The sequence below is a fragment of the Crinia signifera genome, chromosome 1 (assembly GCF_055691185.1).
Source record: "Crinia signifera chromosome 1, ASM5569118v1, whole genome shotgun sequence".
Lineage (NCBI taxonomy): Eukaryota > Metazoa > Chordata > Amphibia > Anura > Myobatrachidae > Crinia > Crinia signifera.
Genome location: NC_139217.1, coordinates 435,113,339 through 435,133,147, shown reverse-complemented (window position 1 = coordinate 435,133,147; position 19,809 = coordinate 435,113,339). Strand labels below are relative to the sequence as shown.

The 19,809-nt window shown below is 42.5% G+C and overlaps 1 protein-coding gene across 5 annotated transcripts in view; it reads left to right on the top strand.

The window, feature by feature from the left end:
- IPO11 (importin 11) overlaps positions 1-19,809 on the top strand; it is a 376,178-nt gene that overhangs the window by 247,544 nt on the left and 108,825 nt on the right. For all 5 annotated transcript variants that reach the window (XM_083153175.1, XM_083153179.1, XM_083153188.1 and 2 more), the window contains exons 26-27: positions 533-646; positions 3,484-3,605. In XM_083153175.1, the coding sequence (XP_083009301.1) occupies positions 533-646; positions 3,484-3,605 (236 nt within the window). The remainder of the gene's footprint in view (positions 1-532; positions 647-3,483; positions 3,606-19,809) is intronic.

Sequence of the window (19,809 nt, the reverse complement as noted above, 5' to 3'; positions counted from 1 at the left end):
TACTTGGGCAAAAGCAAGGTGGCGGTATATCATATTGCTGTATACCGCCCCACTTCCAGCTCTGCTAATGTTGCAGTAGCAATATATATATTTTGATCTTTCTTTGTTTTCTGAACACGAGATGGGACTAGGTTGATAGGTCGTCCACTATTGGTTAAAATGTCAAAAAAAGTTGACATACGTTTTTCACTATTTATTTTTTATTTTTTTGCATTTCTTTCATACTTCACCGTACACATAGACTATGATTGAGAACGGTAAAGTGAATGAAGCCTGGCAAGCAGGCGCGGTACACCAATTTGGGGTCCACGTGCCCCCAAAAAGTCGAAAAACTCACTTCGACCTTTTCAGGTGTCGACATTTTTTATTGTGGACATTTTGCTCATGTCTACCTTTTTTCCCATGTCGACCTTGTGCATGTCAACATTTTGGGATCTACCTAATTACTGTAAACCTTCTCCAAATACCTATCTCAAATATTTCATATCATTATAATTTCTGCATTTCTTCCAACAAATTGTCATCCTAACAGAGGTATCCGGTGGTTATGTCTACGTATCTCGGTGTCCTCGGACGTGTCCTTCTACAAAACAAGGGCTGCTTTTCATCTTTATTAAATCAGATGTCACTGGAATGTAATGAAGAGGTCAGTAAATTCAGCTATCACTTACACATACAGTTGGGTGTGAGCGGGATTACTGTTCATGGAAATTTAGCTTGTCTTCTAGAAACCATAAAACTCCTTGATGCGTGATATGAAGGGATCCATTTCACCGAGCCCTCTTATTATTATTACCACCAGTTATTTATAACGCACCACCGGTTCACTCAGTGAGGATGTATGTCATTCACCTCTGGTCCATTCTTAATGGAGCTCACAGTCTAAGGGGTTTTATATACTAGGCCTTGGAGAGAGAGAAAGTGGACGGAGATCAGCTCCTAACTGTGTTTTGTCAACACTTTATCCATCTCTAAAGCCTGGTACATAGACCCCTTAATTCCCTAACGCACAGGTGGTGACTGACACTATGGCCCATATTCAATGCGGCCATCAAGGGGGTTAAATGGCAGGGATCGCTGAAAACAAGCGACCCTTGCTGTTTTAATACACACACACCCGCGCTGGCCACTCACCGTATTCAGTGTTCCGGGGGAACCTTCGATGTCAGATGATGGCGAGGATTCCCCCCAAACAGCGAGGCTCGCGGCTAATACAGTTAGTCACACTGCTGGCTAAGGGACATCTTGCGCATGGTAGATGAGTTGTGGGGTACATTGTGTAGAGGATATGGATTTCCAGGGGGTCACGCTGTAGGTGAGGGGGGTGTACCACCGATAAACCAGTAAAACTGATCATTCGGAACACTGCTGCAGCCATTTGTTGTGGCTCAGCATTCATTGGGGTTGCTATAGCATCACATGTAAAAATGGCAGGGGATTGCACCAACGCACAAGACAACATATTAATTGCAGCTGTCCTCGTGTTCTCGCCCAGCATACACCGGTCACAGTTCAGCTGCATTTGCCCACGGCTTCCACAAGTTTACTAAACACCATTGGCACAATCATATGACGTGTACAGGCCGGGAATGTCTGCAGGAACACTGCAGGTGCAATAACAGTGAATTGGTCCATCCCGCCGGCTAAGGATCCGTAGTAGTGTAAATGGCCACCAGAATATAACAGGCTTCAGTAATGTGGGGTCACAGCAAAGAAAAAAAAAACAAGAACCACAGGTGGACAAACAAAATGAAGAAGGCAGCAGGATATACAGACTATACATCACAAATGGAACCACGGAGACTTGCTAACAGAAAAGACCAAACAGCAGAAGCTGGACATAGAAAAATATAGTGCTGATGCACACGGTACAATAAATATTAATATGTACCAAACCAAGGGGAGCCAAGCCCCAAAATCCAACCCTACAACTGACAAATTTTACGTATTTGTAGGACTTATTCTCCTTGTGACTAGTTTCAATATGTAGTGTGAAACTCTGAGAGATTAAGCTAGTCCAGTGATGGTCAGGGGGTGCTACTCCAAGCAGAAGGAGCCCCAACCTTCAAATGTGCTATGTACACAATACTGAGTATATGGTGAAGGGGAATCATGGACTGCACACTCTAATTGCACAGACCGTAAGAGGTGCTACCATGATGGGACTGACTTACTCTGTGTGAAAGTAGGGTGTGAAATCAGATCCCCTTTCTCCAGCGATGGATACAGGAGGTCAGGTCAGCAGCCAAGGATGCGGTCGGCAGGTCAACAATAAATAGGATGACAGTCAATAAGTCAACCACTATTCGTCAACACGTGAAAAGAGTTGACATACCTTAGGATACCATGGTCAAAATGTCGACACATGCAAAAGTTTGACATGCGTTTTTCATATTTGTTTTCTAAAACAGGTGTTTTTTATACAAGTGGACATATAGAGAGAATAGAATAGTGTGCCGAAGGTAGCGAGGCACCGTGCCCGAAGCATGGTGGTGTCCATGTCGACAGACAACAAAAAAATGTAAAAAACTCATGGAGACATTTTCCGTATCGACCTATTGCTTGTCGGCATTTTTACCCTGTCAACCTAAGCCATGTTGGCCTTTTAAATGCGTTGACCTAATGACTGTCCTACGACCAAAACTCCAGCTGCAGGATCTCAACCAGCCCAGCGTGATTTCACAGGAGTCAACAGATAACAGCAGCCATGGGCACCAACTCTGCATCCAAGATGGCCGCCAGTTGGAGATGTCAGGAGAGGAGAAGTGACCTATACCCACTGAGAGGAGCAGCCACCAGATACCAGGGATCGCCACACCACCAACCACCAATCCTTGAAAGGCACCCAAAGCCTAGACCATCAGTAAGCAGCAAAAAGGATGGGCATAGGGGGTTATATAGATCCAGCCACGCCCTATCATATTGGCATTTTTTTATCCGCGTGTACTCCCTCAAGTTAGTCGCACTGAAGCCCCCACAAACATTAATCCGGCCCTGCACATTCCTCTGCACGTGGCTCAGAGAGCAGATTACTCGACACAACTCTAGCAAACGTGCCTCTTCATTCAGTTAAATACATGCATATGTGCATTGACCCATGCCCTCAAACAGTTTGCATGTTTACTGTAGGAAAAATGTATTATATTGTAATTGCTGCACTATTCTACAGAGACGTACAAGTAATGAGGTTAGCTTTTCTGGTTTACATGACAAATGATCAGGTTAAGGTTTTTCATTTGTGCCTTAAGAGAAGACCTATAAGATCAGTGTTGCATTCAGCAGAACTGAGGTAATTACGGAGACAAAGCCCTTGGGCTGTAGTAAAACACATTTGCACCTATTTTCCATTGAATTACTGGCAATAGAATTACTATACACATCTCAACGGGCGCTCTGGTGAAACGGTTTGTTCTGCCTGTTTATTCTGAGCACGCATAAAGAGTCCAGGCTTTTTAATGATCAACTCCAATGATTCCTTTGCAGCCTGATCAAATTCTTGGGAATATGATTGAAATGTGGGTCGATCGGATGGACAACATCACACAGCCTGAGAGAAGAAAACTGTCTGCCCTCGCTTTGATGTCTTTGCTGCCCTCCATTAACAGGTGAAAGAGGTTTAGGGTCTGTTTTTAAATGAGGAACCGTCAACTGTAAAGTTCTAGATCAAGCAGCGGGGAAGTGGCCCAAAGCAACCAATCAGCTACTGTATTTGAAATGACAGAAGGTGATTGCTCCACTTTATCTTTTCCCAAGGCTTGATACATCCCACCCTAAATCTCCTATAGTTTATGAAGCATAGAATATCATTTAAAGCAGGCATGTCCAACGTTGGCCCTCCAGATGTTTTGAAACTACACATCCCAGCATGCTTTGCAATAGTTTTAGCATTCTCTAATAGCAAAACTGTGGCAAAGCATGCTGGGATGTGTAGTTTCACAACATCTGGAGGGCCAACGTTGGACATGCCTGATTTAAACTGTATCACTAACCCCTTCTTTCTGTATGATCAACCAAGCCATAACATTAATGCAAAGTTGTCTAGCAGTCGTTCCCTCCTAATATGAGCCGGTGCTGGGAGAGAATGCGGAGCAGATTTAGAGGGTGATTCTAATCTGCTCACATTTCTGCAAGTTCAGCCCTGTCCTGGTGTTTGGGGGACTGTGCATGGTCTTTTATGTGCATGTGCAGGTCCACTTTGTGAATGGCTTTGGTGACTTCCATTATTGCCGAGCCGTTCGCAAGGTTTGGGTCGGGGATGGGAGTCCCCATGAAAACGCTGGGCGTTCCCATAGATACGCGGGCGGGCCGATGTGTGCCAGGGACGTGCGGCTGACGTCATAGGACGTCAGCTACCCACCCTGTCTTTGTCCCGGAGCTTGCAAATAAAAGTCAGTTCCCATTTACTTTTATTTGAGACGGCAGGAGAAATCATTTGTTGGTCGTTAACACATCCCTGCATGTTAACGCAAGGATTTGGATAAGGGGGTTTACTCTGCCGGGTGGCGACACAGACGTTCAGTAAACTGCAAGCCTTGTATCTTACCGAGCTAATCAGAATCACTCTCTTACATCACTTATATTATAAATTTAATTCATCGTAGTACAGATTGAGTATCCCTTATCCAAAATGCTCGGGACCAGCAGAATTTTGGATAACGGATTATTCTGTATTTCGGAATATTTTAATATTTAAATGATGTATTTTGAAGTATCTTGCATTTATGCTGTATAAACACATCAACCACATGAAATGCACACAAATATATTTTATTTGTTCAAAAAACAAGGTTTCAAAACATGAAACAAAATTTGGGTACTATCTCAGATGTTGAATTTGAATGCCAAGCAATCATTTTCTTGCACATATATAGTGCCAGTTACTTATCATGTCCTCAGTAGTGCTGGTACAGTTGTCCCCAGTGAGTTATTAGCAAAAAAACATTTTTTTCCCACTTTCTGGAATGTATGGTTTTTGGAATAATTCGGATAACGGATACTCGGATATGGGATACTCAACCTGTAATAGCAACATCAAATAGTAGCACTTTCATCTTGGGGATATTTCTCCATGTTCTATTAGAAAGTGTGAGAATATTGACAACTATGCCAAAGTTCTTTTTCCAATGTCCCATGTCTCGGTTAAGATGTATTTGTAAATTATATATCACTGTCCATGCATAGTGCATTTGACATGTGAGATCACAAAACCAGTGCATGTATCACCCTCGTTTAGCATTTCAAACTCATAAATAAACTCTGGGCAAACTGTTGTGCCAAAAAAATCAGCCATGCTGCCATTCCATATGGTACTGTACCCTTTAGTAACCTTTAAACCATCTGGTGAAGCTGTGTAACTTTCTATAACACTGTTCTCGCCTTTCCAGGTACCAAATATGTATTGTGATTAGTAACGTTTTATAACGGTGTTTAGAAGATCATTTCTAAGTAGATTTTTAAATTGATTAACAAACCGTCTAATTGAAGTCGGTAAACAAGTATAACTTGGTTGTGTAGCTTTTTTCATCTTTTTAAAAACAACAAATGTGTACTACAATGTTATTATATACCAGTGGGTCCAATCAACTATTCATCTTCACTCTTATCTGAGAATTGTGTTTACTGTGAGTGTTGTCCAATAATATCGGTCTTATTCCTATCTCAGTCGCAGCTTCTTGCAGTAGCTCATTTTATTAAGCACAAGGTGCAGTTGGAACTTTGTGCAGTATAGGGGGAATTCAATTACTCGCTGGAGAATAAAAAAACAAACGGTGGCACATGCTTTTTCTCCATAGCCGCAGGGTTCTGCTATTCAATTGCAGACGAGAACATGATACTTCAAATGTCACCCTTGCGGAACCTCACAAAGGACTAATTTAGCAAGTGGAAATTTTCAAGCTTAATTAGTCTGTAATTACAGTCCAAAGCTGTGTCTTCTCCCTCCGGCATCGGGATCCGGTCTCCTCCAGCAGCAGTAAGTGGAAAAGTGTCTGTGAGTGTGTGTGGTCACCACTCCATCTTTCCCCAGTGTGAGTGTCATCCCCTCCAGAGGCAGCAGCTGGGAGAACTACAGAATCGGTGGGACCCATAGCAAAATCTGCAACGGCTCCTCCCCCCACCCTTCTCAAAATGAAAGGATGAGTGAAGTTGTCGGGAAGAGCGGCCGAACGGCAGTGTACGGTAGAGCGTGTGAGCGCCATTGACATGTTTCCTTAGTGATGTCACTGGTTTGCATACAATGTCACTCTGGGCATGCAAGAAAATTGCTTCAGGAATTATATCTGTGATGTGGAGTTACTACACCTAGGGTCAAGTGTTCATAGCAAAGAGCGCATCCGATCAGATTTCATGTTTTAATAGCATACGCTATATTTATTTATTTATTTATTTACAGTTTCTTATATAGCGCAGCAGATTCCGTTAGATTTGTGTTTGGCCCACTGCTTTTAAACAACACCTCAGCTCACTTGGTGGTGACAAATATCTAGCTTTATTTGTCAGCAACTTTAAAGCCTTTGCAGTTTCTTCCTTTATTTAGCACACTACCGGTCACTGTACTGTAGAAGGGATTGCGTTCATTCATTTAAACTGTAGACCTGTCCCCTCTCAGCTGTTTATAGTCACATGTTGCCTGTTTTCATCAGTCGCCTTATCAGAGTGAGAGTATCAACTGGACATTAACAGAGAGACGTTGTTTGTTAATGCACTTATGCATGTACTTGAGCAAGCTAGTCAATTCTAATTGTGGTTCTTAAGGGCACACAGACGGTGTGATTCACTTTCCTTACGATTTTGACTATATAGTCAAAATCATAAAGGAAAGTTAGCCAAAATTGTTAAGGGGCTTGTGATACCGATGCGCAGCCCCACAAGGTTGTTATCACAAGTATAAATGGACTGTGTAGGCACAGTTTATTTTTAGTATGAAGCGGACCATTAATGAGCAAAAAGAAGAAGGGGGTTATAGGAAATGGCTACCTGCTGGCGCTGTTGCAGCCTCGAGTCTGTACTATCCCACAGTTATCACCTAATAACAATTTACAAGATCATAAAATACAACAAGATTGGGATTCCAGGCTTCTAAGGCGCAAAGATCAGTGGTGAGACTATCAGACGGCGACGTTTCCCTTGGTCTTATCACTATCTTGAATGTTCACACTCGATGAAATATGAAAAGAGAACCAAGTGAAGAGAAAGCCAACTGTTATGTGCTGTTCTTCATTTAAACTCAAAACAGTTATGAGAAAAAATTGATGGGCGTACCCCACTCACGGTATCAGCGGAGGGGTATAGGCACGTAGCGTTATCTTTAGGGACCCTCTGGTTCTTTACATCAACCTTTCATTCTTCCAGTGTATGTGCATACAAGTGAATAAATAAACGAAATATTCGTGTTAGTGTGTGTCCTTTGTTTAGTTCCTAGAACAGAAATTTCCAAGGAACAGAACAAAGTTTTTTTCCTTTTTGTGGGCGTACCTCACTCACCAAGTAAATGGTGGGGGTACACCTATAAAGGTTTCTTTGTGAAAAAATAAGATATTGAGACAGGATGGGCGTACTCCACTCACGGTATTTCAGATGGTATACAGGCCCGTAGCGGGTTCTTTGTTCGGCGTCCTCTGTCTACTCAGTGGATTATGGAGATCCCCATCCAGTCGACATAAATAAAGTAGAACACATATACAATGTGTAAAATATCATTCAGTGTTATAGCTACAGATAATTAGATCTGGAGAGTGATTGTGTACAGGGAGCGTACCAGAACTCACACTGTAAAGTGCTGTTTTAAGTGTATAAAGGTATCTTTATAAACAGGAACCATAAACCTTCACCGTGTAAAACAAGAAAGGCAGCATGTACCAGGGGATTTCTTCTAATGAAAAGGAGATGGGGGAGTTTGTGCGTACCCGACTTACGATTTAGTAAGTCTTGAAACTCTCATAACGGTTTCTTTGGTCTTGTATTTCTTATGATAGTTTCACCATTGGGTCCAGTGAAAAGATATATGCCCAGAAAGAATGATGAATATGATTAGCCGTAGAAGGTTCACTTTTAAATGTTAAAAACTCTCTTTACCAGGTGTTTTTTATAAAAGTTCATTAATGAGGGCCATGCGGAGACGGGGTACGCTTTGACGGTGCCCATGTCGGCTATGTCGACCTTTGGGCTAAAAAAAAAACCCTGAAAAACTCATGTCAACCTTTTGACTGTTGACTTTCCCTTTGTCAACCTAATGCATGTGGCAACCTTCCAACCCTGTCGACCTATTTCTTGTGTCAATCTAAGCCTTGTCGACCTTTAGCGGTTGACCCAATGGAAGTCGACCTACAGTAGTGACCATATCCCGATCACATGCAACACCTCGTGTGCGGTCATTTTGCACATGACGTATCTCATGTGATCTCATTTACCACTCCAGGATACGGTACATCCTTGCTGCAGCAGTGACCATCTCTGGCTACAATGTACCACACATGGGACAGCGCATCGGGATTGTGATTAAACGTCTCAGGATTTGACAGATTTTACATGATTTGTCGGCCCAATGCATCAAAATCGTGGGCCCACATTGCACAAGTGTATGGGGCCCCTTTACACCAAATGGAGTGAGATTGAATAAACAGAACCAATTCATCATATGAAATGGGTTACATTTTATACAGCTCTGCTCAAGACATACAGATGTAGCCACGCCCATTTTGCCTACGATATGGCCTACGTATGGCAGTTAGTGTCCTCTCGGCGCAACTTGTCTCAACCACGACGGAGGGTGTACGCCTTTCCCCACACATGTTGCACCTGCGATGAGCGTGGCTATATCTGTATAAGGCTTCCTTAGACTTATTATTGATTAACATTGACTTATTAATAACTTAGCACTTTCTTAGTACATCTCTGCATTTCCTCCTCCCTCACACACATATCTTTGTTATCCCAAGAACTATGTAGAAGGGGGTATAATGCATAATGCTGGGCTATTGCCTGCTTTGTTTCTCTATGTTTGCTTCTCACATTATGGATCAGCCTCTAAATGTTTCCTATATAGGGAGTTGAAGCTCCAATTTGGCCAATTCAGATGATACAGGCACAACCAGTGTGGTCAGATGATGGCACCAAACAATGGGGTCATCATTGCATTTACCACCAGTCCTGGTTGCCATGTGCTCATTGCATTTTGCTGTAAAGCCGTGTCCATTAGAACTGCAGAATTAATAGGCACATTACTTTGAAATGCATCACCTATGTGTTCTGTATCAGCTCAATGTCACATAGTGACCCCTAAAGTTTTCAGTCACAGTTTATACCAATTTAACATGCAGCACTGACCCCCAATTAGCTTTTTACCATTCCCATCATTGCAGGGTACAGGAGGCACCGGCTTAGAGCCTGTCAGAGGGATGCTTTATCCTGTGGCATGCATTGTCCTCCCCTGTTGGGTTTCCAATGCACAATGTGACAGTCATACACTTATTTGCACTGGTTCTACAAATGTGTCCAATTTTCCCCTTCTTTAATGGCTTCCATATCAGTTGGAAGCTGACAATTTCTTTGCTACTTTGAGTGACTTGCATATCAATTATTCAGCAGTGTAACAATGTTAAATTACGTTGCAGATTCCTGTAGTGGAGATCTTAAGGTTTGCTGTAGAGATTCAGATTCATCTCTTCTGCGGCTCTTTTCCTTTTACCTGTCCAGTTTTCATCTGCAATTTATGTCGATTTAATATATATATATATACCTTATTTTCTGCACTATAAGGCGCACCGGACTATAAGGCACAGTCTTAATTATGGTTCTATTTCTGTACTTGACCCATACATAAGGTGCACCGTATTATAAGGCGCATGCTAAAACAGCATGTCTCTTCACTGGTGCCATTGTCTGGGGTCATTGCAGTGTACGTAATACGTAGTGTACGTATTACGTCCCGGTGTCAGCAGGAAATGGTCCGACAGTCAAACTCAGTGCACACATAAGGCGCACCTGATTATAAGGCGCACGGCCTATTTTGATGAAAATGTAAGGCTGTTAGGTGCGCCTTATAGTCCGAAAAATACGGTACTGTATGTTAATACGGTACCTCTTAAATATTGTAAGTTCACCTCAATTACCAGACTTCACCAGTCACTGCCTCTTACTAAGTTCACCTATAGGTATATTCAATGCCGCCAGTGAGGGGGTTTGTTCAGTGAGGTTGGATGTTTTCAATTAGGGCCGCCGAAAACAAGCCATCCTCGCCGTTAAACCCCCTCGCCAGCCGCTCGCTGTATTCAATGATCCGGCAAAATCCTTGCGATCCTCTGACATCCCTTAAACGGCAAGGTTTGCTGCAAATGCAATGAGCCCTCTGCTTTTTGTGTCAAGCCCTGCCATTTTGATGGCCGCACTAACCATTTCCACATTGCCTCAGGGAACAGGTGAGGGGGAAATGGCAAGTGAAGGGAAGGCCGTTGAATAATCTGACGGCGAGCTATCGGCACTGCTCGCCGCCATAGCTCACCGTCAGGGGCTCGCTGCCCGCATTTAATATACCCGTAGTGTGATTTAATGGTTGGGTTGTGGACCAGAATAATTAGGTATTCTGTCTTTTGTTTGCAAGTTGCATTGCTTTGTAGTAATGGATTAGTATAGCAACTAGTTTTTATTCATAATTCCTATGCCTGCTGCTTGTTTCTACGTCCTGCTCTATCGCTTGCTAATGTGTATAGTTACTAGTGTGTGACTGCTGTTCTCATCAGAGCCAAAATCTTGCGAGTCATGTAATACGTATGAACTCTATCTTCATGTAGTAACACTTTTTTTTCTTTTAGCCAGTTTAGTTGGTTAAAGTGGCATTTATATGTATGTGTTTATAATGTACTGTATATGTATCCTTTCTACTGACTTTACAACAGTTTAATCATATACAGGTTGAGTATCCATTATCCAACATGCTCCGGACCAGGAGAATTTAGGATAATGGATTATTCCGTATTTCAGAATATTTTATTATACTGTATTTCCATGATGTATCTTGAAGTATATTGCATTTATGCTGTATAAACACATCAACCACATGAAATACATGCACATTTTGTTTGTGCATAAAACAAGGTTTCAAAACATGAAACAAAGTTTGTGTACTATATCAGGCAATCATTGTCTTGCACATATTTAGTCCTGTCCTCAGTAGTGCTGGTACAGATGTCCCCAGTAGTGCCAGTTACATATCATGTCCTCAGTACTGCTGGTACAAATGTCCTCAGTAGTGCTGTTACAGATGTCCCCAGTAGTGCCAGTTACATATGTCCTCAGTAGTGCTGTTACAGATGTCCCCATTAGTGCCAGTTACATATCATGTCCTCAGTAGTGCTGGTACAGATGTCCCCAGTAGTGCCAGTTACATATCATGTCCTCAGTAGTGCTGGTACAGATGTCCCCAGTAGTGCCAGTTACATATCATGTCCCCATTAGTGCCAGTTACATATCACGTCCTCAGTAGTGCTTTTACAGATGTCCCCATTAGTGCCAGTTACATATGTCCTCAGTAGTGCTGTTACAGATGTCCCCATTAGTGCCAGTTACATATCATGTCCTCAGTAGTGCTGTTACAGATGTCCCCATTAGTGCCAGTTACATATGTCCTCAGTAGTGCTGTTACAGATGTCCCCAGTAGTGCCAGTTACATATGTCCTCAGTAGTGCTGTTACAGATGTCCCCATTAGTGCCAGTTACATATCATGTCCCCAGTAGCGCTGTTACAGATGTCCCCAGTAGTGCCAGTTACATATCATGTCCTCAGTAGTGCTGTTACAGATGTCCCCATTAGTGCCAGTTACATATGTCCTCAGTAGTGCTGTTACAGATGTCCCCAGTAGTGCCAGTTACATATGTCCTCAGTAGTGCTGTTACAGATGTCCCCATTAGTGCCAGTTACATATCATGTCCCCAGTAGCGCTGTTACAGATGTCCCCAGTAGTGCCAGTTACATATCATGTCCTCAGTAGCGCTGTTACAGATGTCCCCAGTAGTGCCAGTTACATATCATGTCCTCAGTAGTGCTGTTACAGATGTCCCCATTAGTGCCAGTTTCATATCATGTCCTCAGTAGTGCGGTTACAGATGTCCCCAGTAGTGTCAGTTACATATCATGTCCCCAGTAGGGCTGGTACAAATGTCCCCAGTAAGTTTTTTAGCAAGAATTTTTTTTTTCACTTCTGGAAAGTATGGTTTTCGGAATATTTTGGATAACGGATATTTGGATAAGGGATACTCAGCCTGTACCAGAATACGGTACAGGGAGCTATGTACAACACTGACAATACAGAAAAGAAATTCCAGTTGTGTAGCATTGCAAAAACATAGAAGAGGTCAGTGGCCAGACACTCTTACTCTGATTGGAGATAAAGGAAATGGACAGAAACAGTACCTGATAATTTAGTGCCTGTCCACAGGGGTCTCAGTGCCGAGCAGAGGCCATGACCTCATCTTATTGCTTCACTCGGAAAGACTCAGAAAGTGTTGGATGAGAAGGGCTTTGTACATGTGAGGGGATTGATGGCCGTGTAATATAAGGTATGGCATTCCCCATTATAGAGTGCCTTAAAATGGCGTTTAACTATGTTCAGTTTAAAGTTTACAAATCTGAATTAATGTATCCAAGTTTTTTTTTTTTTTTAAGACAGATATTTTGGCTGAAGGTCACATTTTTTATTTAATATACTGAAGAAAAAGTCACACTTACATACGTGGTAAAAGCTACTGAAAAGCATTACTGAAAATCTCTCATTTGGCATTTCTCTGGACTGAGCATCCCATTTCTGCCCGCCTGCATCTGACCCTGGGATAAGTGCACCACATAAATGTGCTGTAATAACCACCCTCCAAATGACGATTTCCACTTAAGGCATTAAAAGGCGACAGCAATAACATTTTTCCCTCTTTATTATTATTTTGGATTTTTTTTTTTAATTCAAAGCAGAAAAGTCTGTATTGATCAAAAAAAAAAAGTTCAAACGAAGGTTGTGTCAATAGGCGTCATTTATTTTCTATTGTGCTTAATTTCAGGCAATTTTCAGTAATTACAGCCTTTGTGTATTGTGTTGCCTTTAAAAAAAAAAAAAACAGGCCGCTGAATATAATTAATCTTTGTGTTTACTGAACAATTCCGGGGCTGATCAATGTATTTATTGTTGTGAACTCAGGGCACACTTTCTGTATTGCATAAATCAACCTAGATAGCCACTCTGCGCTAGTTATCATTCATAGCGTGAATTACATTAGCTTTAATCTAATAGAAGTTGGCGGCTACAGATGAGATACAGGTGGCTTGGAGAGATTAATATTGATGCCGCAATTTCAGCTTTACTATATGCACCTGGACCTAACCAGGAATTATTGCTAAATACTTTTTTTTATTTATATTTTTTAAATCAGCAACGTGTATCCCATACGTTTTTATAGAATTTGCCCTTTGTTATCCTGTTTGCAGCCTAGATTATCCACTTCTTCAATTAGCTAGTAGTACGTTTATTTATAAGGCGCCACAAAGTGTCCGCAGCGCTATAAAAGATACTGGGCTTCTTCAGTGGCATAACTAGAAAATGTTCTCCCCCCAGGTGGGGGTCTGGTGGGGTCCGGGCAGCGTTAAGTGCCCGGGGGCTGTGGGTGCAGCAGCAGAGCGGGCAGTGTCAGGGAAGCACTAAGTAGGCGGACACTGTGGACAGCGGTGGCAGAATTAGAAAATTCAAAAGATAGGCCACTGATTGGCTGAGAGAGAGAGCACTCTCAGCCAATCAGCGGCCGGCCTATCTTTTGAATTTTTAAGTTCTTCCACCGCTGTCCACAGTGTCCACTCGCTCAGTGCTTCCCGGACACTGCGTACTGCCCGCTCCGCTGCTGCACCCACAGCCCCCGGGCACTTCACGCTACCCAGGTACCACCTCCCCTCCCCAGGTCACAGCGCCGGGACCCTGCGCCCTTATGGAGCCTGCTCCCACCCGCCACCACTTGGGCTGTGGAGCCCTAGTTATGCCAGTGGGCTGTTTCCTTTGGTAGGTGTGACCAATGAGATGCGGTATTTCAGACCAGTCCTATAATGTTGACTATATCATGTCATGTACTGATTCACTGGTTTTCTAACATTAGATGACTGTGCTATTTATATGGAGTCCATTGAGGCTAATTCAGATATGTAATCAACCAATGGTTTATGTACATCTCTGATGTGTGCTGTGCATGTGCCTATTCTACTCATATACAGATAGAGTTCTGCATAGTCGGACACAGTGCCTCCTAAGCCACTTCTTGATTTACAGTCTACGTCCATTTGGAGGCAGGTACGACAATGGAGGAATGGAGGATTGTCGGCCCTGTTTTAGAGGTGTGTCTAGGCTAGTGTTTGCGTCTTGTGATGCAGTCTAACTGGTCCTGGTGGCATGAAAACATGGCCATCCTGTGGGTTACTCAGATGACGGATGTTCGCGCAGACTGATCCATGCCGCGTCTTTGGGCGCAGCAGCGGATCAGAGAAGCAATCAGGAGACATATATTTACCTAAGATACCTCCTGCATACATTAGCATATTATAACACAGAAGCTGAGCAGACTGCCTCCATGTCTGAATCAGGCCTATTTGCAGCTGTTATGTTTGGCCTTTCAGTCCTACTCTGAAAGTTACATTACAATTAGGCTCATAACTCTGTGGATTTGTCCTGAAGTCCATGCAGCACTGCCATGAACTGGAAGGTAAGCAAGGGAGGGCCGACAAGATTGGGAGTTTTTTTGTTATCCTGTTGAACGGTATCCGGTCTCCTGGTTGAATGGGTTTAGATTGACCATGGTATGGTCGACCATCCTTAGTTGCCCCGGCTTAGTTAGACGTGCAATGATAGTTCTGGCCGCTAGAGCGGCAGTAACGATAGTTACATAGTTACATAGTAGGTAAGGCTGAAAAAAGACTTGCGTCCATCTAGTTCAACCTGGTATAGATATCCATTGCTGATTTGGTAGGTTCTGGTATTTTACAGACAAATTATATTTCTTATTTGTACCCATGGATGTTTTTCTCCAGTAAATGTTTGTCCAACTTTGCCTTGAACGCATTTAATGAGCCAGCCGCTACCACCTCTCTGGGAAGAGAGTTCCAGAGTTTGACTGTTCTGACCGTAAAGAAATTCTTTCTACTAGCTGAATGAAATCTTTTTTCTTCTAATCTATACTCATTCCCTCGCGTCCTAGATTCCTTTCTAGTAGAAAAGAGGGTGCGTGACAGTTCCTTATATTGGCCCTTGATATACTTGTACATGTTGAGCATGTCCCCCCTTAAACGTATCTTTTCTAATGTAAATAGTCCCAAATTGCTTAATCTCTCCCCGTAGCTTAAATTCTCCATTCCCCTAATAAGCTTTGTTGCTCGCCTTTGGACTTTTTCTAATTCTATCATGTCCTTTTTATAGTGTGGGGCCCAGAACTGTACTCCGTACTCTAGGTGAGGTCTCACCAATGCTTTATATAGTGGCATAATTACCCTCGAGTCCCTAGTTTCCATTCCCCTCTTAATACATGCCAGAATTGTGTTGGCCTTTTTTGTAGCTACGTTACAATGGGCACTACATCCTAGTTTGCTGTCTATTTGGACTCCTAGATCCTTTTCAAGTATGGAATTACCCAGTTCCTCTCCGCTAAGGTTGTAACTTGCACACTGGTTGTGTCTCCCAAGGTGCATAACCTTACATTTATCTACATTGAACCTCATCTTCCATTTTTTTGCCCACTCATCTAGAATTGCAAGATCATTTTGAAGCATGGTGACATCTTCTGATGATTTGATGACTTTGCTAAGTTTTGTATCGTCCGCAAAGATGGATACATTGCTGAGTAACCCTATCCCAATATCGTTAATAAAAATGTTAAACAAAATGGGCCCCAAAACCGAACCCTGGGGCACTCCACTTAGTACCGGTATCATATCTGATACGGCACCATTCACAACCACTCTTTGTTCTCTATTACATAGCCAATTCCCTACCCATCTGCAGATATTTTCACCCAATCCTAGGCTCCATTTTATTAATCAATCTCTTGTGTGGGACAGTATCAAATGCTTTAGCGAAATCTAGGAAAATCACATCTACAGCATTTCCATTATCGAGGTTTTTGCTAACCTCTTCATAGAACCCTAGTAGATTAGTTTGGCATGAATGATTTTTCACGAACCCATGTTGGTTAGCACTGAGTAGACTGTGATGATCTAAATATTTCTGGATACCATCCCTTAAAAATCCTTCAAATAGTTTACCCACAATTGATGTTAAACTAACGGGTCTGTAATTAGCGGGATCTTCCTTTTTTCCTTTTTTGAATATTGGCACTACCTCTGCTATTCTCCAATCTTTTGGTACTATACCTGACGATAGTGACTTGCTAAAGATATAATGTAGGGGGGTAGCTAGTTCATCCCTTAATTCCATTAATACCCTCGGATGAATCCCATCTGGCCCTGGTGATTTATTTGTTTTGAGTTTGCTTAGCCTCAGTATTATTTCCTTCGGCGTGAAATCCACAATGAGATCTGGCTTATTTGTCCCGTTTGTGGTAAATGTTCGTTCCACAGTCTGCTCTCCCTTAGTAAATACTGATGAGAAGAACTCATTTAACAGTTTTGCTTTTCCCTTGTCCTCAGTAACACTTTTTCCACTAGTATCAGTTAGTGGGCCTATGTTTTCCCACCGGCGGCTGATCAGCGGGACCATGGTCGACGGGACTTTTTTAGGATTTTTTGGTGCCGGTCCACTAGGATCATTCTTTATTATCCAAGGGGTCATAGTTAGAATAGAATAGTGTACCAAGAGTGTAGTGTTACTACATTCATGCCCGAAGCATGGTGAGCGAAAACTGTGCATATATACAGATGGAGTAGCTCTCATTTGAGCTGCTCCTGGCGATTCTGTCGCGAGCCGCCATCCCCCGCCAGCTGCAGTCCTCCGACATAAGGGGGCGTGAGCGCACGAGATGCTCGCGCGCCCTGTTCTGTTGGAGCCCTCTGTCTGTCTTCTCACTTCCTGCCCATCAGCAGCAGCCTTCCACCCACTCCCTGCCCATCTCCCTGAAGAGGAGACTGGCAGGGTGGCTGCTGATCATCGGCTTGCTGACAGCGAGTAAGATGCTTGCGTGTCCCAGTCAGTCACTCCGCCTGTACAGGTGCTAAATTTGCACAGTGTCCCCATAGTATGCAGGCATTACTTGCCAAGTGTGGAGTAGGTGCATCAGTGAGCCTAGAGTTTTTGGAGCAGTGAATACAGGTATTTCAGAGTATTGCAATGAGCTTATATAAGTGGACTTTTTTCTTGCACCAGCTCTAAACTGGCAGAGGTTGTACTGAGCCGGAAAAAAAAAACATTTCATCAGTTTAGCAAAATAGGGTGTTGGGCTGAACATTGTTTGTTGAGACAAAACACGTTTGAGATTCATTCTGTGATCTGATATCTTACTGCTGAGGGAACTGCACAGAGCACAATGAGTCATGTGGGCTCTGTGGACAGCAGGGTCTTCAGATAAGCTGTCTGTTAATATAAAATGTATTCCTGTATTACTTGATTTCTTTATTAGTTTTCAAAGTTTGTTGACTGCAATGCACTATATCCTATACTCTGGATTCTTGAGCAGTATACCTGAGGATATTTGATTTCAATGATTGTGTTCTCTGGTGGAATCATATTGGGAAGGACCCCTGTGTTGCTTCAGATAAGCCAGTTTCTCTTTTATTTTGGTACAAGGCCATAGCTCTTGTGTTGTTGCACAACTATTATTACGTGGTATGCAGTAGAGGTTACCTCTGTCTTGTATATTTGTTACCTGTATCACAGCAGGGTCTGTTGTACCAGTCAGCTGATGCCCTGAGGTTAAAGGATTGAAGTGCAAATCTCTCTCTCTCTCTCTCTCTCTCTCTCTCTCTCTGTATGTGTGTGTGTATATATAAAAAACACACTGCGCTCAATAAAACTAAATAGAAGAGCTGCTACCCTGATAGGCTCCCCTGTTAGATAGGACCCGGTTATAGAAATGGAATAGAGGGGGGGTTCAGGGTACTCTTAACCTTTTCTTATTGAACAGATTAATTCAAGTTATAGTAAAACAATTTAATAAAACTGCCCACAGGGCATAGCAGTATACAGCAAAGGTTGATGTGATACAATTACAATGAATCACTAACAAACAGTATCCTCTTAGACAGTTGATATATGGTCGAGACGGATATCTCAACAAGCCCATTAGCCCAACACGTTTCATCATTAACATGGCTTCATCAGGGGCACGACGCAACAGTTGAACAAGATGATCACACAATCACAAATTCAGACAAGAGTCTCCAGGGCAATATGATAGAATGAAGATGTTGGCTCCCAAGTAACATTTATAAAATCATCATGATATCCACCAGCTCATGTATATTTTATATAAGAAGAGAACACCTCAGGTTCTTTTAGGCGAAAAGACGGCCTTCAACAATATTTTTGGAAAAAATCCAAAAAGGACATTTGTGGTCCTATAGATTGGTGTATACTGCTCAGCTCCAAAAGTAGGAACCTTCTTTTGGAGCTAAGCAGTATTCCTTCCTCAATATTTTGATAGGATTTGCTGAAACTGTATTTTCAGACATTTAAATGGTTATTGGAATTGGAATGGCAGCCGTCATTACTATACAGTCAGCGCAGTGCATTTTTTAACAATGTCCATTTAAATGGACAAGGGATCATAAAGGGTTAAGAGATTCCATTCCCATTGGACTGCAAATTATATCACTGCTCACCAAATACTTTACAGAAATACATCAATACTCTCCAACTATAACATTACTACTTATCCAATATACAAATATATTTCATGATTTTTTTATGTCAGTTGTGTAGGGCTGGGCAAATTTCAATTACAGGTCACCATGATGCAGTACTTAAGGAAATATATCCTGGCAACTAGAGAACGTCCCCCGGCTCTCCCTTCTCCCCCTTCTCCTGCACCAGCAACAGACTGTGAATGGCTTCTCCAGCCTGCCTGCCTGCCCGCCCGGAGGCATTCAGATTGTGTCCAGGGATTAAGTCCTACAAATATAACAACTATTATTACTACTAGACATTTCCACTATAAGCTCTATGATGTCATAACTGAGGCTTCCTAGAGGAAGGAGAGTGAATGTGGAAGTAGTGATGACAACAAGGCACAATGCTTGTACAGTATATCTGTAATCACCAGGTGTTAGCAGCCTGTTGTGGTGATTCCTGTGTGCACTTGTGAATGGGAACATACTGTGCTATGTGATGTTGTTATGTTACAGTATTGTGCACTGTGTGTGTATCTTACGTAAAGTCACGTTCTCATGAATTTTTTTTATTTTTACTTGGGGGAGCAGGGGACATAGGCTGATATATACTGTATGGGGCGCTAAACATTGTTATGTAATAATGTTTCTAATACTGCTTTCACATTGCAGAAATGGGTAATGACACGGTATTCTTAAATGGGACTTTAAAACGGGTCAGAGCCTTGAGACCAGTGTTCCCTCTAAGCTGTGCGCACGTGTGCGTGCACACAACTCAACAAGCGTGCGCACAGACATTACAACAGAGCGCACAAAGCAGCAGTGGTCCCTTTTTGCAGTTGTGGACTCAATTAATGTGTGTTTCACCCATTAACTACATTGTGTGCTGTGTTTTGAATGTTTGGTACTTATGTAGTATCTGGGCGTCCGATTTAGAAATCGGATCGCATCGCATCGCATGCGACCAAATCGTAATGCGATGCGATGGTCAAGATTTTTCCATAGGATTCAATGTT